Source organism: Copadichromis virginalis, linkage group LG13 (genome assembly GCF_057382275.1).
Source record: "Copadichromis virginalis isolate Kocher_CV1m ecotype Utaka linkage group LG13, C_Virginalis_male_GT1.1, whole genome shotgun sequence".
Taxonomy (NCBI): domain Eukaryota; kingdom Metazoa; phylum Chordata; class Actinopteri; order Cichliformes; family Cichlidae; genus Copadichromis; species Copadichromis virginalis.
Genome location: NC_140630.1, coordinates 29041711 through 29063553, shown reverse-complemented (window position 1 = coordinate 29063553; position 21843 = coordinate 29041711). Strand labels below are relative to the sequence as shown.

Below are 21843 nucleotides of genomic sequence, written 5' to 3'. Positions count from 1 at the left end.
ACAGGACCTGGAGATTTAAGAAGCTTTTTTGTTTAATTCTTCACCTCCAAAGACTGACTTTCTCTGTTTTTCATGTGTGAACTTACTGTCCTCAAGCTGTGTCCGTGGCGTCGATGACATCAGAGTGTGACTATGCCATCCCTCCTGATGCTTACTCCACTGACACGGAGTGCTCGGAACCTGAGCAGAAACTGCCCAAAACCTGCTGTTCGCCCAGTGACAACGGCAAGAGTGTTAGTGACAGCTCAACACTTTGGTCCACTGTTGTTAGTTTCCATGCTTTAAACAATGCTGACTGGTTAAGTTACATCATTTGAAGCTAATTTTAATAAGCAAACTACAACTGAAGTCTTTGAGGTAACTCTAAGATTAGAAATTGATGCGACCGCATTACTGAAGTACCTCTACCTTCAAAAGCTATTTGAGTAGTGACTTTGTTTTTTCTGCTCACAGCATGATGACATCATGTTTTTGAACCTAAGGCTCATTAGCCAACATTTAGTTAATTTCTCAGGTCTGTTTCATTAGCGGTTCTCTTTGGTGCTGCATAAAACTGAACAGTGTCACAACCTTTAGGAGCCAATGGAGAAGTCAGGCTATTTGCTGAAAATGGTCAAAACCTGGAAGAAGACCTGGAAGAGACGCTGGTTTGTCCTCAAAGATGGAGAGCTGCTCTACTATAAGTCACCGGTATGTTGGTTTCAACAACAAAAGCTACTTTTGGCTTCTCCGCATGGAGAATGGAAACGGGCGGTCTTCCTGTCCCAATCACTTCATCTACTTTTTCTGGATTTGAAACGTTTTTGTTTTTTCCTTTGTTGAGACTCGTGGCCAACAGGTTAACAAGATTAGGATTTCTGATTCTTCCACAGAGCGATGTGATCAGGAAACCTCAGGGTCAGATCAAGGTCAGCGCCACCAGCAGCATCGCCCGTGGCGAGGGCAAGCAGATTCTCCAGGTATTCAGTCTTCGATGAACGGCCACAATCATCTAACATTTCTAGATCTTTTAAATCCTTTCCTTCACATTTTCACGTCCACCTGGGCTTTTATTTATCCTTGTGTGTAGATAGTAACAGGAAAGCGCGTTTACTACCTGAAGGCGGACTCTCCTAACCTGCTCGAGGAGTGGCTTCGGGTCCTGCAGAGCGTGCTGAGGCTGAAAGCCGCCAGTCCTCTCTTCACTCAGCCGGATATTCGCCCTGGCATGAAGGGACTACTCATCAAGGTCCCTGCGTCAAAGTTTAATCATTTTCTAATAGCACAGAGAAAATGGAACAATATTTCACAAAATTCTGTGTTTTACGCTCCGATTTGTACTTCCTCTGCTGCAGGTGAAACACGGCTACTCTAAGCGGGTTTGGTGTGCTCTGATCGGCAAAACGTTGTACTACTTTCGCAGCCAAGAGGACAAGGTGTGCATCTGTAGAAATACATCTGTAGCCTTTGTCAGGAGCAGGTGATCAATTCAAAACTGACCTGAGCTGTTACTTGTGACTGAACGTGGAGCGCACGTCTGCTTTTGTTTCCAGTTCCCGCTGGGTCAGATTAAGCTGTGGGAGGCTCGGGTGGAGGAGGTGGACAGGTCAAGAGATTCAGATGACGACCTAAAGGCATGCGGGCGAGGCCTACAGCCGGCACCCTTCACCGTTGCCATCCACCCACAGGAGCAAGGACCCACTTACTTGCTTATTGAATCCTGCCATGAAAAGGTCAGCGCGGGACTGAAAGGTTGAACTTTTCTGTTCTTGTAAGGCAGGCAGACCCGTGTATCTTCTGACCATGGCGTTTAAGCTCATGTGTACAGTCATTTTTCTGTACTGCAACAAATCTGCTCTGAGACTGAGAGCAGCTCCATGAGAGGGGCTTCCTGTATTTTACTTGAAGCTAAAAACCAATCCAGTCAATTTTAAACTACAAACTGATGATTATGCATAATTATGTTTCCTGTTGTGATTTTGTCTCTGGGATCATTGTGTAGGAGTCGTGGCTGTACCATCTGTCTGTGGCAGCAGGCACTACGGTGGGCAAAGTTGGCACTGAATTCGAACAACTGGTGGGAAAACTCTTCCAGCTGGATGGAGATCCAAGTGAGTACAAACGATTTTGTCTTGTGTTGTGTTTTATAGTTTTGTTTTACTTGATGCAGATTTTTTCATACTTTCTCTCATCCACAGATAATTTTATTGCGACTTAAAATGTCTTATGTCACAGTGTTTTACTGACCACAAACTGTGTCCTGCACACGTTTTACTGCATGTGAACATATTATTTTATTGGGCATCTATTTGGTCGTCAAAATGGTGCACGTACAGTTACCTCTAGGGACATTAAATAGCCCTGCAGTGTACACTGAGGGTACGTTTTATTTGTAGGGACAGAAATTAACTGTAGCTCGGGAATTTCTTAAGTAGAAGCAAAGATTGTTTTTCTTTCAACAGTGTTTTATTTTTCAAAGTCATTCAGTAACAGCTCGACAACTACAGCCTCACTTTGGAGTCTGCAGTTAGAGAGACTTATGTGAAATACAGTAGGATTTGTTGTCCTCTGCACAGAGTTGTAGTTGAATTTAAGCACAGTGAGCATTTTTTTTGTCAAGAGACTATAATTAGACAGAAAACAAAGCAAAAATTCTTAAAATATTTATTTTTGTGCTTAGTTTTTGCTCGTTTTTGTTTTTCTTATTAATGCAGGGACGTTATTTGTCAGGTCACGTTTACAGCAGTGCAGTAATAAAGCTCAATAATAAAAATGCATGCACCACTGTCTGTTATTGGAGGTTGTTTTGACAAATTTGACTCAGCTTAGTTCAGTTTTGGAAGTACACAACATTGTTTCTTTCATTTTTATTTTAGTTGCTATTCCTTCCGTCTTTTACTCTTATGACCCACTCTCCTACCTACCTTTCAGACTCTCAGATTTGGAGACATCCCATGTTGTGTTTCAGCAAAGAAGCCTTGTCATTTCCTCTCACCACCCTGCCCTCACAAGCTCTGCAGACAGAGGCAGTGAAACTCTTCAAGGTACCACAAACCTCCACATGTTCGAATAAAAAATGTAGTCACTGAATGTTTCTTCTATCAAATAACTAATTATATCAAAAATATTTTCTCTCTTTTAAACTCTCTCCATCACCGCCTCTCAGACTTGTCAGCTCTTCATTAACGTGGCCATCGATGCTCCGGCCATCGACTACCACGTCTCCCTGGCCCAGAGTGCCCTGCAGGTGTGCCTGGCCCACCCCGAGCTTCAGAATGAGTTTTTCTGCCAACTCATCAAGCAGACCCGCAAGAGGCAGCCACACGGCCATCCGGGACCCCTGCAGGTTTGCGTTCTCACCACACAGTGGCAGCAGCAGTATGCATTGTTAAGTGGAAAGGCTGGCAAAAAAGGCGTGGTATCATCAGGGTTCACTGACCTAACAAATATCAAAACTGCCTAGAAAGGAGATCTTTTAGTATCTATTACTATACGGGTCAATTTTAGAAAAGTGCCGACATAAGAGAGGCAAGAAGAGTCTTGCCTCTCTTATGTCACAGCACGATCATCCCTGTACATGAATGAACTCAGTGTAGCTGATTAACAGGAACCAGTATGGCCACTTGTTTTATGCTTTATACGAAACAAGGAAACAGTGCAGTCTTAAGTCTGTCAGCTGTGGTCGTGCATAGAAATTCACCGAGTCATGCATGTGACAGTTTGTTAAAGATGTGGTGACTGAGTGTTTGCACGTCGCTCTCCAGGGCTGGCAGTTTCTAGCCTTGTGTGTGGGACTGTTTCTGCCACAGCACCTTTTCCTCTGGCTGCTCCAGATCCACCTCAAAAGACATGCAGATGCCAGGTGAGAAAACACAGGGGCCCTGAAAACTGACACAACGAAACAAAGCACAAAATACAGCCAGTGTACTGTGTATGTACCATCTGGATAGATATGCTCTTTGCACTCGAGCACTTCTTTACCTCCTTCCCAGGAATACTGTATAATAAATCAGCTTGAATACAGTTATAATATTTTGGGATTGAAAGACCGAGTTATTTCATAAGCACATATTTATTCTCTTTCTCTTTTATTTTACTGATGGCTGTTTTCATTTCCTTTGCTTTGAGATCTGAGTTGCTTTCAGGGAATTTTGGCTATAAAAATGTTCACGTATCTGTAACTAAAGAGTGGCTACATTTTGTCCTCAGGACAGAGGTGGGTAAGTATACCATCTACTGCCAGCGCTCCATGGAGCGGACACAGCAGAAGGGCGAGAGACAGGCCAGGCCTTCCCGTATGGAGATTCTTTCGATTCTTCTGAGGAATCCCTATCATCACTCCCTGCCCTTCAGTGTGCCCGTGCACTTCCTCAACAATACATACCAGGTATAATAGTCACTCACTACACAGAAAAAACAACGATCAACGGCTGCCTGCCTCCAGTCCTAACAGTTTAATGATGTATGTGGCAGTTTGAGCACCGCTATTTTTCAACTGACAGTAAAACAATACCATATACACCATTTTAAATCACATGCTGTGAGTCATGTGACCCAGTTAAACGGATTTACAGTTGTGCAGGATTATGGTATATGTTTGAAAGCCATTCGACCTTTGCCTCGGCTCTTTAATAAACCGTAACAGAGTCACTTCTGTAATGTTTTCTTGCACTAGATGATAGCCCAACCCCACTGACAGATACTCTGCTGAGGGGTGTTTATACAAGGATCCACTGCTTTTCTACCTTTAACCTCATAAAATCATGCTACTGAGTATCACTTTTCCAGAACTATGTTCTTTATGGTTGGTTAGTGTCCAATGTGAGACTTTCCCTGTTCACTTTTCCTTTTTTTGCTTTTCTATAAAGAGCTATGTACACATTAAGGCATTTAGGTCATATTCTACACAGACCTGTGTACATCTAAATCCTCAAATATCCACTTTATTGCGGTTACAAGAAGTGCCGAATTGTCCAAAATGTCAAGTTTTTTGTGATGCAATAAACAGGAACCAGTGCCCTAAATGTTAAACCGGAGCCATACATGAACTGTGGCTCTGTTTGTGGTTGTTGTTGTTGTTGTTGATATCGGCTTGTTTTTTGTGCTGATTTGCATGTTTTTCCTAGCTTAAACGATGGTTGAGTGAAACTAACTCATCCACGCTTGATTCTTGCTAACTAACTATGAGATATGAGAAATATGAGAAAAATGCCAAATATTATGCCTTTTTGTCATCAAAGTCACACAGAGATGTTTATCTGTTCACTTTGTCCCTCCGGGCACCATCGTCGCTCTCTTCGCTTCACTGCTCCACCCAGTATCAAGCTAACCTTGCATCTCTCCCCTGGGTGTGTGTGTTTCCCTTTGCTACCTGCTTCCTGGCTGTCCCCGCCTATACATACTGGAAGTGATGAGATCATTACCTTTACATGTATTAACAGTTCAGGACTCAAAAACAAACAAAGCTATGAAACCTGTTTTGTGTCTGTTTGTAATCGATGTCAAGCTTATTGTGTGAGAGAATAAAGTAAAGGCAAAACATAAATACCCTGTATTATATAAAGTTCGTTTCAAGATATTTTTAATTTTAATTACATTTTAAGATTTTTTAATTTGACAGCTTTGATAATTATTTGTTATCGTTATGACCCCGCTGCTCCCTTCATTTTGAGGTTAACCATGGAGTATCCACCCTAACGTCCAGAGCTTCACGATCCTCTCAGAATGAAACAGAGCAGCTTTCTTTAACCCTAAACTTTTAGCGCCTCATTTTATTTATTCACAATGATCACCCCTTCCAAAAAAAGGCAAATTCTGCCGTATCTGCTGTGGATATCTTATTTGTATTACCCCAGAGTAAAAATTTGCATTTCTTGCTACTAGTTTGTTTAAACATGTTTAACTACTCCATGTCCATGTTGATTGCTGTGTTATATGGACTATGAAAACTTTTCTGCCCAAAATGCTGGCTCATTTAATTCCATACATTTTTATTGCATAAGTACAATGTTACATTTAAAGGGATCTGATCAAATGAAATTAACTTGGTTGGTATAAATTCAGTTTATACCAAGGACATTTTTTAAAAGTCTTTTAATAAATAAACATTTGATCTTATCTGTTTATTGAGGGTGAAAAATCTCTTTTTGAGTGTAACCTATAATTATTGCTGGCGAGACTATGTAAATATATATTCCAGAACTTTCCAAGCCAGCATATAAAATCTATGTTAGATTATACTTTTGTGTGCTTTGTTATGTGCCTGTATTAGTAAAGGAAAGCTTGCACTGAAGTCATGCTGCACGTGATTAGTGCAACTTTGACGTTACTGACGTTGATGTTGGATATTTCATTATTCATTGAATAACCAGGCAAATATAAATTATTCATGCTATTCATCCATAATATGTAATGTATAATGTTAACAGAACAGAAGATCAAAGACCAATTGTCTTGTGTTTTTCTGTCTGTGAAGTTTATTTCTGTATCGGCACTAATAACGCGGCACAGTCAATCATCAGCGGGAAGAGAAAAATCTGTTCAAACCGTCGCTGTGACAGGAAGTAGATGCATTTTCACACATGCGCACAACAATTCATCTTTCCATATCAGCCAGTCATAACACCTGTTAAACATTAACAGGTTACCTGAGTCAGTGTCGATATATCACAGTTTCTGTAAACAGCATTTAAAGTTTAACACCATGCAGATGTTTTGGGTCAGAAATCTTGTTCTTTTGAGCTGAAGCTTGACCCGGATTTATTTTGAAAACTCTGAAGAATCATTGCACACTCAGATTAGATTATTGCGTCTTCCACTTATGCATTTAATTCCTTGTTCACCTACACCTTGTACTGTAGGTGGTGAGCTTTGACGCCTCAACAACGGTGGACGAGTTCCAGTGTCGTCTCAACCAGGACACCGGCATGAGGAAAACGGGACTTTCTGGCTTCAGCTTGTACACCGATGACCCCACTGGACGGTCGCTGGAACACTGTCTGCAAGGAGGCCTGAAGGTGCGCCTTTTAGTCATGCGGTGATTACTTTAGGAAGATTGAAAAATCTGCGTTTTCCCACACAAAGGTGTCTCGTCTCATGTGCAGATTTGTGACATTATCTCCAAATGGGAGCAGGCTTCCAAGGAGCATCACACCGGCAAGTCGGAAAACACCAGGACTGTCCGCCTCACCTACAAGAACAGGTAGCGTCCAAACATCAGGTTCAACAGTTCAGTGTTGAAGTAATGCTCATTGGGATAAAAGAGTTTGTTAGCTATTCTGCTTATTGAGGGTCACTAAAGGTTACAGCTGGGTGAGACACACCATGGATGCCAAGTGGTCACACGTTGCATAAAAGCTTTTGTAAAGCTTGAGTCTGTGTCCTGTGTAGCAAGTTTGAGAAAAAAGGACGAATGCAAAACAAAACATTGAAATAAAATATGCTGCATTGATTTCAACCCCTTTTATTTCAGTCTGTCTGTTGCAGTTCAGTCTTAAATAATTAGAATTCTTGATTATATTTGATGGCATCGCTCTTCACTGTAAATTAAACTAGATGGCGGATCAGAGGCAGACTGCATATGAAGATCAGGATTTGTTGTCACCACACAAAGAGACTGGAGTTACTGCCTGGATTACATGTTTCTCTCAGGAGGATTTATCGCCCGGTCGCTTTGTCCTCATATCAGTTCTCTTTAACTTTTCCTCTCCATCTTCAGACTTTACTTCTCTCTCCAAGTGAGGGGGGAGTCAGAGAGGGAGAGGTTACTGCTGGCATATCAGACCAATGAAGCCATCGTAGCCGGACACTTTCCTGTCAACAAGGAGCTGGCTCTGGAAATGGCCGCACTGCTCGCACAGGTCTGATATCAAGTGATTTTTCTTTTAACTCACTTCTTGCGTTTCATATCTCTTTCACAGCGTGTGTAATGTGGCCTGGCTTTATGCAGTGGTTCATGTGTAACTCAGGCCCTGGTCTAAAAACAGTGATATCTGCCACATTTTTCGGCATTTTTTAATGTAATTTATAGCTGAATAATGCCACATATGTCGTATCCACTCCTGGAATAAAGTGAGACACAGAGCGTGAAGAATTTCTGAATACTTGCACTGCGTGTTTGTGTACAGGTGGAATTTGGAGATTTTGAGCGTCCCTTCTCCACCTCTGGATCGGCCCAGACTAAGTCTAATCAGAACCTGAAGCAGGTGTTGGACAGATTCTACCCCAAACATTACCGCAGGAGCACATCTGAGGAGCAGCTCAGGTACCAGACACAAAACACACCCTGAGAAACAGTGGCTTTAAATCTGAACTCACGTCCTACTTTGTAGTGCATGCACATTATCTGTTTATGCTTTTATAGTCTTTTATTACACCTATAACATCAAGGTTTCCACCCCAGAAAGCAGCTTTGTGACTGCTTGTGTTTTATTTTTCTTTCATCATACAGTACCTGTCTTTGTGTTCTCAAGTCTTTAATGGTCAAAAAGAGACTTACAAAACTGTAAATGCTTTAAAAGCAAACTCTATTTTGTCCTCGGTTTTCCCTCAGACAACTGCTACAGCGTCTCTCTGCCCGCTGGGCTTCACTCAGGGGTCGAAGTTCACCAGAGTGCGTCAGGATCTACCTGACCGTAGCCAGGAAGTGGCCGTTCTTTGGTGCCCGACTGTTTGAAGCAGAGGTGAGCATGTGTGAGCAGTAATCTGTTTGTAAATAAAGTTTATCTTATCATCTCAGATACTGAATATATGTTACAAATTACAAAGAAGTAGCATGAATGGAGGCCAACATTTAAACTAAATAAACTGTCAGTGTGCTTCAAAGAAAAGAAAAGAAAAAAGTAGGGGACAAAAACTTGAAATAGGTTTCTTTGCATTGTTTCCCACTACAGTGTCAACAGTATCTGACAGAGTGAGTGCTGCAGTTTTTCGACACATCGTGAAAACATGCTCGTAACTAACCTCACCCTCTGTTCTCTCTACTTTAGTCCATCACGCCCTCTCCGGACCCTGGTGTTCGTGTTTGGCTGGCTGTACATGAAGATGGTGTCAGCGTTCTGGAGCACAACTCCATCGTGAGCAGATTTGTGCAACACAGTCTCAGAAACCTGCATAGGAAAGATTTCTCTGCTTTGCTGCCGTGATTTCAGATTAACAGTTACTTAGTCGTCATGTGTTTCCAGAAGTAAACATTTGCATACGGTGTAAAATCACTTTTAAGTATCATAATGTAAAGCACAGAGCGTTACATCGTTTTTGATGTCATTGTTGTTTCTTTAATCTTAAAACTGAGGCCCAGAATTCAGTTTTTACATTTCACATCCTATTTTTTAATCGAATTCTGTTACTACAATTTATTTTTGTGTCTGGTACTCAGAAACTGCTGGTGTGCTACTCCTACAAGAACCTGATGACATTTGGAGGCTGCAAGCAGGACTTTATGCTGGTGATGGGTCAGAACGTCGGCACTAACGCCAGCAAAGACAAACCTACAGAGAAACATCTGTTTGCTATGGACCCCTCCAAGGTCAGTGAGAGGGCCAGAGGGCGACAGTCCAGGCGGCCAAGCAGAGTTTGTATTCTTAAAATGGATGGCACATTTGTTGTCGTAGTAAAAGTTAAAACTGTGTCACACTGCTGCCTTTCATTCCACTCATTCTATCTGAGTATGTGTCAGTACATGTTGCAAAACAACAGGACAAGTTAGACAATTAACTCCTGCCTGACTCTTGGTTACGTGTAATGAGTGGAGTCGACCAAAGTGAAACAGAACGTAACAGATTTCTCTGGGAAATTAAAGGCACGACACAAAGAAATAACAGAGACATTATGTAAAAGATGTTCGTCTAATTCTTTGTGAATCCTTCAGGTGAGTGTTTTTGGTGTTAGCTATGTTGTTAATCACAAAATGTGTGAGTTTAGTGTTTTTTTTAAGAATGCCTTTATTAGTTTTTAACATCCATCCATTTCTTGCACTTAGCCAAAGGTTGTGGGGAGGGTGTCATGGGAAGAGAGGCAGGGCACACCCTGGATAGGTCTATACTATTGCAGGCCTAACACAGAGTGAGACAGACAACCGTGGGTGCTCACATCCACACCAACACCCAATTTAGAATCATCAGTTAACACTACATTCATGTCTGTGGTCATTTGTGGGAGGACGCTGGGGCGATCGTGGCTCAAGAGTTGGGAGTTCGCCTTGTAATTGGAAGGTTGCCGGTTCGAGCCCCGGCTTGGACAGTCTCGGTCGTTGTGTCCTTGGGCAAGACACTTCACCCGTTGCCTACTGGTGGTGGTCAGAGGGCCCAGTGGCGCCAGTGTCCGGCAGCCTCGCCTCTGTCAGTGCGCCCCAGGGTGGCTGTGGCTACAATGTAGCTTGCCGTGAATGGGTGGATAACTGGATATGTAAAGCGCTTTGGGGTCCTTAGGGACTAGTAAAGCGCTATATAAATACAGGCCATTTACCTGTAGAGGCAGAACACGCAGGCTCCACACAGCCTGCCGGTGGATTTGAACCCAGGGTCTTTTTACTGTAAACCAACAGTGCTAACCACTGTTCCTCTATTCTCCAGTTCTCTATAGAAAAAGGGAAGAAAACAAACTGTTGAACTTCACAGAAAATCACAGCAGAACAAATACTGCATGATTCAAACAAGTTCATCTGTTTTACCTTCTTTTAAAGCTAAAGCTGTGTCTTATCCATTGAGTAACATTTGGTCTTTTTAATTTAAAACAATGCTACTGTCTTTTTGACATTAAAAAAAACAGAGGTTCGTTCATGTCTATACTACATTCTTTGGATACAGACAAAATAAAAATGTCTTGGGTAAATGTTTCATGAATGACACTTTGGTGCTGGAGTTAGCTTCATGTTTGAATCTTTTACGCTGACAATTTGGCTCAAATCCTTTAGCCGCTGTGCATTTCTTACCACGTTATAAACAAATGCAAACTTGGCACTAGATAATGTATTTATAGAGAAGACCTGAAACCCACAACTGGGGCTACAAACAAACTTACTTCATCTATCTGAGGTCACAGATCAGGGTTGTTTTCCTTCCAGTCGACTTCTCTCTGCAAACAGAGGACTTTCCCTCCTGCAGATCCTGCAGATTCTGCACTGGCTTCACTTATTAGATGCAAAGACCATGTCCATCTTTTATATATAGTCTATGAGATGTACAAAAACTGGAATGCATCTCTGTTTTTGTTTTGTCCACAGATCAGGGAGATCACGCTCCTTATTTTCAGTTACATCAACAGCGCACATCAGCAGAAGGCCGCCGCCCACCACCTCTCTGCTCCGGCCCTGATGGTGGCCCAGCCCGTGAGCCTGAAGAGCAAAGAGTTGAGGAGCAAATCCCCACCAGCTCTGGGACGCCCCAGCAAGGCCCCCACTCTGCTGTGATGGCGCAAAGACTTACACCCTGGTCTTAATTTACATTAGAAATGTAGGATCTTTAGCTGCATGGTTTCATCTGCGCACTTAAGCCCAGCTAAATTCTAATAAGTGGAACGGTTACCCCTTCGTGACGAGCCGGGCACTAACAAAAACGTATCTGTTGAGTGCAGTTTAATATCGCAGACCAGCTGAGGTAGCAGCAATTTGCAGGTATCACCATGTAGCGCCTTGGTACCTTCCTCAGAGAACACTTGATGAGATCTGTGGCTCAAACTGGAGCTAAAGGCTTTATACAAAGGTACAATGGGGCCAAGAAGCACTAAGAGGCTTTGCTTAACATTTTTTGTGTCCCTAATGATTGTGTTGCTTTCATTTTGTCACTCCAAGGAGAAAAATCAACAGTATTTATTGACAGACTGAGCAAATGTTCTGAAACGTCTCTATCAATCAGTGTTACCTGGTACATTTCTGTGTGCATTCAGTTAATTTTTGTATTCCTGTCTTTAGAACGTAATGCACAGTGCAGAGGAGGTAATGATCACTTGTTATTAAAAAAAAAATCCTTTAAAGAGGGCGCCTGTTGTTTCCTGCCTTCCTGTAGGGCAGAGTGGCCCCAGCAGGAAGTGAAACTCTTAGTGTTAAAGTGATGCATAATAATGAAAGCGAGAGGCAATAACAGGTAACCAGATGGAAGTGGAGCACAGCTGTTTAAAATGTGTTTAAACCACCTCATCTGGGGCTGTGTGCTCCTTTTTGCAGTAGATGTGAGGAAAAGAACTGTGGACTTGGTGGGTTGTGTTGTTGTAAAGGAACCAGATTGTCCTCTTTGTGCTCCTGGTTACTGAACAGCCAGGAGAGTGGTAAAACTTTAATCATGTACAAATACATAAGGCCTTTCTGGTGAGGTCAGTGGATTGAATCAGCAGGAGGTTTCGACTCAGAATGTTACTTGACAGCTTTCGTGGAAGTATGGAAAAGTGTGCTGTTTCTTTATGACACACATTCCTCTATACTGAGTCCGTTGCACAGTTCGGTGGCCATCTGCTACAACTGCCCCACTTTAGGTATTAACATATAAAATCTTAGGTATTATTTTTAAAAAAAACCTCCTTGTTTAGCTGTTATGAAGTCAAAATTTGGCATTTTAACACTTTTGTATCCAGCCTCAAGTGGCCATGTGAGGAACTGCACTTTCCATTGGCTTCATTTTATTCTGCCCAGAAGGTTCCAGTCCAGTCTAATCATTCATCATAAACTTTCCACCTCCACACACACACACACACACACACACACACACACACAGAAAAATCCTCGGTTCATGTCAGGGACAATATTGAAGGTAAATGAAAACTGTGCTGTGAGCAGGTCAAACTGGAAGACAGTGATGAAACACCACTGCCCATTTTTCCAGTAAACAATATGGTGAGTAAACATTCACAACGGAGCCTTGATGGCTGTCAAGTCTGAATGAGAAAGCAGTTTTAATTGAAAATGTGTGGATAATAAAAAAAAAATCACACACACTAATGGCTAAGGGGTCTTTTTTTAAGGAAAATTCAGCAGTGTGAACTCAGCTCTAAGAAATGTGTATTTCTTAAAAAGTATGTAAAAAGAAGGTGAGAAGATGTAGGAAATGTGTTTTTAGCATGTTGTTGAAAACATCCGTTGGTCACTGAACAGAGATTCCAGAGAACTGTAACGTTTTTCTTTGTTTGCTGGTGTGACAGAACACGAAACCGAATCTGATATAAACCTGAAGACAAACTGGAAAGGCATGACAGTTTAATGTAAGGTACTCCTAGTATTATCTTGATCCGGTATACAGTGAGAATAATCAGGCTCTATTTATTTGTGACATGGAATACATGTATCTAAATCCTGGAAATCCTGTGTGCTGGAAATGAAAGTTTGCTTGAGCCACGGGTGTAAATCCCAGACAGTCATATAAAAATCCTCACCCTGTAGGAAACTGTATAAATCTATAGTAAGCTTTAAATTCGCCCCACTGAAGCAAACTGAAAACCGACATGTCGGTACCTGCAACAGGTGCCTCACAGCGAGCGGCACACCTTCATTCCTGCAGTCTTTCACAGAATCGAGGGGTGGGGGAGGGTAAAAGGAGAGAAGCTATATGATACCTAACCTGGCTGAACAAGTTAGAGATCTGCTTTTGTGCTCCTGTTGCTATGGAGCTAGAGAGAGGGGGCGGGGCTCACAGGAGGGTGCTGGGTGAGGCCAGAGGGAACTAAGGTAGAGCAGGTGACTGATACTGTGCTTTATGTGGGGACTGAGGTTAAAAGAAAGTAAGTCAACTGCTGATGTTGAAAACAGAATGCAAATGCATACAATAAACAGGAAGGTATACTTCTTTAGGTCAGTATTCTTTCAAATGTGCTCCAAGCTTCAGGAAGGCTCCACACTGAAAAAGTGTAAACAAGCACGGCCTCCTCGAGTGCTAGCTTCACAGACCACAGCTGTACAGAACCAACCACATACTTCTTGCAATACAAACATGTTGCAACAGGAAACCAGGCGGTTTATTTATGTATTCAGATTGATAGATAATGCCAACTTCAGTTTGTTTGATGAGACGATGTCTGCCATTTTAGTCCACTTGGACTTTGGCCCTTTCACCTGACTCAGTCAATCATTCCTGCCCTAACATTTTAAACCGAGGGCAGTCTCAGTACAAGCATATGCATGCATTCGTGAGTGAGATGGAACCTGTCCGACAGGTTCAACACGTCACCAAACGACTCCTGAGCGCAGCTAGAAATGCCTACCTATAATAAAAGGTTGTCCGTCTCACCTGAGGCAGTGTGACACACAAAAACAAGTCCTTTCCATCTTGGCCATAGTGGCACAAAACTGCTAAGAGCTGTGAGTTTTGCTTAACATACAAAAGCCTACTGCAAAGCACATTCACATGATTCCTGCCACACCCGTGCAGTAGCTGATCTCCAGCAGACCTGCCCCCTGTAAACAAAGTGCCTGTTACGAACAACGACTATCGGAGCAGCCATCTTCCCAGACAACGGAGGCTTTACACTTCTAAGGAAATACACCAAAAAAAAAAATGTCTGAGAGGTGGAGTATCGAGGAAGGGGGGGAGAATAATTAAAAACCCACACAACTTTAAATCAGCTTCGATCATCTCATCATGTTCAGCAGTTTTCAGAGTAGTTTCCTCCATCTTGTTCCCATCCCCCACATTTAGTCTGGTAACAGTGGAAAAATACAGCCAAAACATCAAGAAACCTGCTTCAGTGTCTTTTAAAGCATGTTTTATTAAAAACAATCCAAACAAACACAATAGAAAGTAAGAAACTGTACACTCTATGATGTGGAATTTAAATTCTAATGTTAAAATGAGGCATGTCAGGCACACTTTAAAAATGCACAGTACTTATATGGCATGTAGACCAGAGGGATGATGCTTTAAGACTTTACATGATTTATAAATAAATTGTAGCAGTAATGACACCCCGACAAAGAAAACAGAAAGGTGATTATTCATTTACAATCTGCAAGTCTCAAAAGATAAAAATGGCACGCTCCCACAGCGAAGAAAACAAAACAAGGTAATCCAAAAAAGGCGATTGTATGCGTCGACTCTTCACACTCTCTCTGCTTTACATTTGCTCCATCTCTCTTTGCTGAATTGGAGGAAAGCGCAGACACACACACAAAAAGTTAATACAATGACCCTTTCTCTCAAAAGATAAATTTACCAACAACAGGTCGTTTATCTCACCTGAGTTTTTTTGTACTTCCTCTGTCGCTTCTGGAAAAAGAACTACAAACACAGAAGAAACCAAATTATGGCTTGAAGAACAAATGTTAAAACAACAAACGACACTTCTGACATGCAGATGCGCTCACCACAGCCAGCAGGCCAGCAATCACAGCCAGCACCACCACCACGATGACGGCGATGATCCCGCCTGTCAGGTGCTTCATGGTCATGGTCGGGGGCTCCTCGTCCACATAGTACACGATGATCTTCTCCATCATCAGAGTCTGCCCACCCACAGAAGCAGTAAAGTTTTTCTGCTCAGTAAACAGTGGCAGCGCCTTCACCTGCAGAAAGTCACATGAAATGATGAAGTTAGCCAGTGGGTCCATTATACAAAACGTGCACACACACAAACACACAGGTTGTACATACGTCTTTCTCCATGTAGTAGGCCATTCTGGACAGGTCACTGATGCGCTCTCCTTTTGGCTTAGTCACATCAACCACAATCATGCGAGCGTCTGGGTCATACTGTAGAATGACAGGATGTTAGTTAGCATGGCAGTGGTGCTTTTTGCTTTGTTCTAAATTACAAACAGTTTTTTGTTGGACTGTCACTCACCTGAACCTCCTTCACCAGGCTGGAGTCAAGTTTGTAACGGCTGTTAAGTTCACTTGCAATAGCACTGTTTTAAAAAAGACATTAGGATGGTGAGATCTGGAAATGTCAGCCTCAGCATGTTTCTTAACTTTTAATAAGGGCTGAAGTGGACTTACGCCTTCAAATTGTCTTTATTCACGTTGGTGGGCACCTCCTTGTGTGTCAGCTGAAGACGGACCCAGCTGGAAGAGGGAAAAATAAAATAAAGAAATGTTGAATACTTGAACTATTCATCCTCACAGCAATCCTTCACTATAGTGAAATCACTTACTTGGTCTCCACCAGCTTCTCACACTGGAGGGTCTGGTCTCCCTTGTCAGTTCGACGGACTCCAGCGCTGTTGACGCACCAGCACACATCTGTGTTGTTGCACTGCTTGGCCTTGAATTTGCCGTCATCCTCACATTCAGGGTCATAGATGCCATCGTTGTCCACAATGGCGGTCTCATGTTGCTTTCCTCCAATAGTGCGAGTGCTCAGGCCCCTTCTAGCTCTGTACATTTCAGCTTTCATCAAGAAGCACTTGGGGATCACTGATGGGGGAACAAAATGCACAGCATGAGCAGGCTGGAGTGTCAAACAGAGGACATGAAACAGGAAGGAGCCCCTTTACCACTTCTAAACTTACATGCTGTGCAGACTATGGGCTGTTTTGTACCATTACCAATCAGAAGAGTACATGAACATGGGGGTCCCTCGCACATAGCCCACTTCATAGTGGCACATGTACCTAAAGAGAAAGGAAAAAAAACAAACCCACCATACTAGCAGGTTATTAACAGGAACTCAAATATGTAACCACATTACTATACTGTGACTTCCCGAGGCTTAACACACACACACACACACACACACACACACACGGAATACAATAGAAAGATGAATCTTTGGTATGACAGTGTTTGAAAAGATTTAGTCTTTTGTCTTCCTTATAGCTCGAAACGGAGACGTTAAATCGTACAGGTAGACCGGCAGGTTTGCCTGGGCGTTGGTTTCTCCCCACAGAGCGGAACAAACCTTCCCAACCCCCACCCACCTGAACTAGCTAGTGTTACATCAAAAACAGATTTTTGGTCCAACTCTGGCGGCTAATTACATTATTTTAACAAATAAAACAAGCAAAACTACATCTCATAGAAAGATAATGTATCTATGTCTTAAATAAAGCTGGTTCAAACTTTAAAAATGTTTGTTTTTGCGAAAACTTCCATCAAATCTACGTCAAAATGAACTGTGCGATTTTTCAGCCGGATACAATTTTATATCAAATTTAAACTACTTACAGCTCTGAGCTGAGGCTCCGACCGCGAGGGCGGCGAGAACAGCAAAAATCCACATTTTCATGATCAAACAAAAAAAGTCTTCGTCTGTCCGCTTCCTATGCGTCCGTCTCCCGCAGAGGTCAAAGACCGAGTGAAGAATGCCCTCGACGCGCCCAACAAGGCTCCTTTTCTCGGCGCAGGTGTGTCCCGGTCAAACCTGTTTTAGAGAGGAACTAAAGCGCGCGCACTCACAGGTGAGACGAGGAACCGAACGAGCGCGAGCACACGCTTAAAAGTTGAATTCAAATTCAAAGCAGAGCTTATCCTGGATTATATTCCGTTTGGTAGTTGTTGCACACCTGATGGAGGAAGGACCTGAGCAGTAAAATTTATAAGAGAATTACTCTCATGACGTCAGGCTAATTTGCATAGGCGGCGCAGTGCGGAGTGGGGAGGGGGCGGGGGAAACGCACCTATATCCGGTATGACCATATTTGCCCTCTCTGTCTCTGTTGAGATATTTTCATTTTCAAATCATAAATAAATTTAACGTTTACCCTTGTGACGTCATCGTCTTGTTATATTTATCAAAAATTATCTGAAACTGGTTTAAAATTTGGTTGAATTCATCTTTAAATACCTTTAAATGCCTATGTAACCATCGGCTTTTAGTGTTTTGGGTTCACTAACACAGAAAGGAGTCCGTTAGGAACTGCAGGGAACTGGTTATTAAGGTGTTTTCCCCTCTTTTCCCCTGTTTTCCGTGTTGATATTTTCCTGACGTGCTTGTTGAGTTTCGTGTAAAACATGTAGAAAAAGGCAAACTCTCCTAGGCTATAGAAGCCATGTCATGTGGTGTTGATTCATATCATAAACTTTACTTTTAAACAAATAAAAGCGTTTATTATAATTATTATTCTCAACGTATTTTGTTGTAAGACCGCCATCATAATATTCCCGCAACATTTTGTGGCAGATAACTAGAAATCCCATGTTGCTACACTGAAACTACCTAATGGTGTAGTTTCACTTTAAAATACATAGTGTTGTTCATGCAGATGTTTTTCCTTGTTATGAATTGTGAAACACCGCGATGCGATGACATCATCAGCAGGTATCTAACAGAAACCGGAGAGGGAGAAAACATTTCTCAGGTGTTGTGAGTCACATTCTCACGGATGAGTCACAGCCTCGGGTCTCTGTCTGAGAGATACTCTCACCAGCTCTGCACAAATCCTTTCCTACCTGATCTAGCTGGGATCAAGTGGCATAAAGTGTTGTTTTAAAAGATTAAACTTTTAAGTTGGGGACAGTTCTTATTTGGGCTTCATGCACAGCGAACCAGACGAATGCTCTGCTGCCACCTATGGCACACAGTGTGCTTTTTGTGTTTTTCCTGACACACATTTCTTTTTCATGAGCGTGTTTACAGATTGAGAATCTTTAACTGCCTCTTCTTCAGTCTGGACAGTTACCCGTTTAAAGAAGACAGTTGTTAAACACTTAAAACTTTAGCAGGGTTTTATATGTCACTCCAGAAATACGAAAGGAAACAATGAGCGTGTTTACAGATTGAGAATCTTTAACTGCCTCTTCTTCAGTCTGGACAGTTACCCGTTTAAAGAAGACAGTTGTTAAACACTTAAAACTTTAGCAGGGTTTTATATGTCACTCCAGAAACACGAAAGGAAACAAAGACACATATTGGAAAGAAATCGCTTCACTAGGAAAAACTGAAAAAATGTGTTGCATGTATTTCCCAATTAAAAAACACGCCCTATTCTTTTTGTATACCATAAACAAAGTGCTTTCTTTATATTTTTTAGACATAAATATTGTCTACAAGCAGATACTTGTGATTAAATGTACAAAATTTGGTGGTAAGGAACAAAAGGTCTGCTTTTAGTGTGATCGCTAGTGTCCGAGCCAATCTGACAAGGCCGAGAAGGTAAACAGTTTTTCAAAAGTCTAATGGATATCATGCATTAAATTCAAAATGATATAGATCTTTATTTCAATTAGTAGCTTTTTTAATTCTTCTGCATACAAAAGCCGTGCCTATATGAAACAGGAAGTTGTAGCCCATAACTACTAAGTACACAGAAAGGTCAGGCGAACACCAAATGGGTTTCCAGATTTGTCATGAGAACAACATATTAAATCTTTGGAACTAAATGTAACAAGAAAGTGTGATGTCTGTCTGTTTAAAGACACCAGATCGTATCTGCAAGTGGTGTAAGTCTTTCATATCGTGCACCAAAGTTATTATAGTTTACTAAAACTAAACTGGAAACTACATGAAGCAAACCTCCACCGACACAGCTCACTCACTGGTATTTATTTTGAAGGCAAGAGTGTCGTATTTATATATATTTTCTATATATTCATTTTGTTTTCTTTGTTCTTTTTAAAGAGGAAAAATAGAAGAAATATGTATGTAGCTTGTTACAGCTTCTTTTATTTTATTTGTATATATTTTGCATATCTTATATTTTTACTTTATTTCTCAAATGCTGTGTCACTGGAGAGTGCCATACAATAAAAATGTTTACAATTTTTTTTTTTTGTAAAAACATGGCTTTGTGTGTGCACTGTAAAAAAAAAAAAGCACTACAGTCATTTCAGAAACAAATGGTTCGAGATATTTGTGCTTCAGTTTTGTTGCTGGAGGTTCTGGTTTTTTAATTGAAGGCACTAATTAGCAGGTCACTGTGTCACTGTGCCTGGATGACGCTGGTTAGCCTTAGCTGGTAACGTAGCGCTCCATTCTCTGGTCACATTTAACTTAAACAAAAAGGAATTGCCTTTTTGCTACAATAAAAATGAGGCCGATTCATAAACACAAAGGTTAGCCAAATTGTTCAAAACAAGTACACATAGGTGCAAAAGTATCAGTCTTACAGCTTTTCGTATTAGCTCTACATACTAGATATTATAATCTCATGTCTCTCATTACAGTCTGTGATAAACTATTAGCTGTAATTCCAGCTCATGGCAGACATTTGCGGTAGGAGCAGCACACAAGTAACAATAGTTGTTGTGTAAGGAGTGACAGTCTGAGTAATGAACAAAATAACACTGAAACCAAGAACAAAAGGACAGCTCACTGTCATCGTCCCAGGGTTTCCTGGATTGTCTGTTATTGTTTTTCCTTCACTCCTCACCACCAGGGTGGAGTCTGGCTCTGGTCCCCGCCTCAGTACTCATCTGTTCAGCTCTACTCACCTGTCTGCCATCACTGATAATTACACACATGCCATCCATTGCTGCTGATTACTCCTGCACTACTTAAGGCCTTGGTGGAGGCTGACTTGTTGTTGAAACTTATGGTTCACCATGGCTAAAATGCAGCGAGAATTACAAAAGGTGGAGGGGTGGGCTCTGGAATGGGGGTTTAGGTTTTCCGTTTCAAAAACAAAATGGATTGTTTTCACACATAAGAGAATAAATTGCTAGTTGAGTCTCAAGCTATATGGGAATGACATAAAAAAGGTTGATTGCTTTAAATACTTAGGTATTTGGTTTGATGAACGGCTTACATGGAAAATGATATTTTACTATGTTTAAAAGGTAATGACTGGGGTGCAGATAGGACAACATTGAGAGCTCTATATGTAGGTCTCATTAGGTCAGTGCTGGATTATGGGTGTCTGGTTTATGGTTCAGCAGCTAAAACTTTGCTAAATGACCCGGACAGAGTTCAATATGAAGCTCTGAGGTTGTGTTGTGGGGCTGTTAAGACTACTCCAGTGGCTGCTCTGCAAGTGGAAATGGGGGAGCAACCATTATAACTAAGGAGGCGTCAAATTGCTTTGACTTACTGGGCAAATTTGAAGGGACATAGTGAAAGTCATATAGCGCAGAGTGTACTTAAGCCTTGCCAAGAAAAAGGGATTGGGCTATAGGGAAAGAAGTCAACGAGATGGGATTTAGTGGCACAGACCTTAGCCCAGCAGTAGCCTTGTCAGTGTTGCCACCTTGCTTATATGAGCAAATAATTCCTGACTTCTATTTCCTACGTAAGGGAGGGGGGGTGACTACAAGTGTTGGATAACAGAGTGGGTGTTGCATTTGTTCTCCCAGACATAAGTTTCGTGGCGAGTGAACGAATTACAGATGATTTGGCAGTTTATACTGGGGAGCTTGTAGCAATTTTACTGGCTTTGACCTGGATGGAGGACGCACCAATAGCAAGGTATTTGGTTTGCTCGGACTCTAGCAGCGCACTAGTGAGTATAGATAATGTCTTTGAACTCTAGACAAGATATTGTTTTTGAGATATTTCATTTATTGTAAAGAATTAAACCTAGAGGGATAGAAGTGGTTTTCTTATGGGTTCCTGCGCATATCGGTGTTGATGGTAATGAACAGGCCGATAAGTTTGCAAAAGGTGCAGCAAGAAGGAGTCATGTAGGTTTGCCTGTAAAATACAGCAAAAGTGAGGTGAAAAGTATAATCAAGGTAAAGTTAAAGGAGAAGTGGCAGTCACAATGGGACGGAGAGGGGAAAGGCAGGTATTATTATAGCATGCAGAAAACAGTCGGGCAATGTAGAAGGAGCTTTAGAAGTAGAAGAGATGAGGATATCATCTCGAGAGTAAGATTTGGTCACACAGGCTTGAATAGCACACCTAAAAAGATGGGCAAACATGACACAGGGACTTGTGACTTCTGTGGACAAGAGACATTTGAGCATGTAGTGTTGGAGTGCAAAAAGTACACGCGAGAAAGGGAAGTATTGAAGTCTGAATTGTAAGAAAATAGTGTTCAGTGTGTTCAGGGTGAGGGACATATTTCAAAGGGAT

The 21843-nt window shown here is 41.8% G+C and overlaps 2 protein-coding genes across 2 annotated transcripts in view; one reads left to right on the top strand and one right to left on the bottom strand.

The window, feature by feature from the left end:
- plekhh2 (pleckstrin homology domain containing, family H (with MyTH4 domain) member 2) overlaps positions 1–12991 on the top strand; it is a 40250-nt gene extending 27259 nt beyond the window's left edge. The window contains exons 12-30 of the mRNA XM_085478394.1: positions 97–233; positions 577–690; positions 873–959; positions 1070–1228; positions 1335–1415; positions 1533–1712; positions 1982–2090; positions 2911–3023; positions 3146–3325; positions 3744–3841; positions 4189–4366; positions 6840–6995; positions 7083–7180; positions 7697–7838; positions 8106–8242; positions 8531–8660; positions 8967–9053; positions 9356–9505; positions 11201–12991. Of these exons, the coding sequence (XP_085334520.1) occupies positions 97–233; positions 577–690; positions 873–959; positions 1070–1228; positions 1335–1415; positions 1533–1712; positions 1982–2090; positions 2911–3023; positions 3146–3325; positions 3744–3841; positions 4189–4366; positions 6840–6995; positions 7083–7180; positions 7697–7838; positions 8106–8242; positions 8531–8660; positions 8967–9053; positions 9356–9505; positions 11201–11386 (2522 nt within the window). The 3' untranslated portion in view covers positions 11387–12991. The remainder of the gene's footprint in view (positions 1–96; positions 234–576; positions 691–872; positions 960–1069; positions 1229–1334; positions 1416–1532; positions 1713–1981; positions 2091–2910; positions 3024–3145; positions 3326–3743; positions 3842–4188; positions 4367–6839; positions 6996–7082; positions 7181–7696; positions 7839–8105; positions 8243–8530; positions 8661–8966; positions 9054–9355; positions 9506–11200) is intronic.
- Positions 12992–14647: 1656 nt separating this feature from the next.
- Positions 14648–17424, bottom strand: LOC146695916 (tumor-associated calcium signal transducer 2-like). Its single transcript, XM_085478392.1, has 9 exons — positions 17061–17424; positions 16406–16507; positions 16049–16310; positions 15894–15959; positions 15739–15802; positions 15549–15647; positions 15263–15460; positions 15135–15176; positions 14648–15036 (listed from the first exon to the last, which is right to left on the bottom strand). Exons 1-9 carry the CDS (start codon positions 17119–17121, stop codon positions 15013–15015), a joined length of 918 nt encoding a protein of 305 aa, XP_085334518.1. The 5' UTR covers positions 17122–17424; the 3' UTR covers positions 14648–15012.
- Positions 17425–21843: the final 4419 nt, after the last annotated feature.

Excerpts from the sequence above, each read along its gene's own strand:
- LOC146695916 (XM_085478392.1), bottom strand. The coding sequence starts at position 17,121 with ATGAAAATGTGGATTTTTGCTGTTCTCGCCGCCCTCGCGGTCGGAGCC. Across the intron at positions 15,803-15,893 it reads AATAAAGACAATTTGAAGGC|TGCTATTGCAAGTGAACTTA; the intron begins GTAAGTCCACTT and ends TTTTTAAAACAG. Across the intron at positions 15,648-15,738 it reads GCCTGGTGAAGGAGGTTCAG|TATGACCCAGACGCTCGCAT; the intron begins GTGAGTGACAGT and ends GTCATTCTACAG.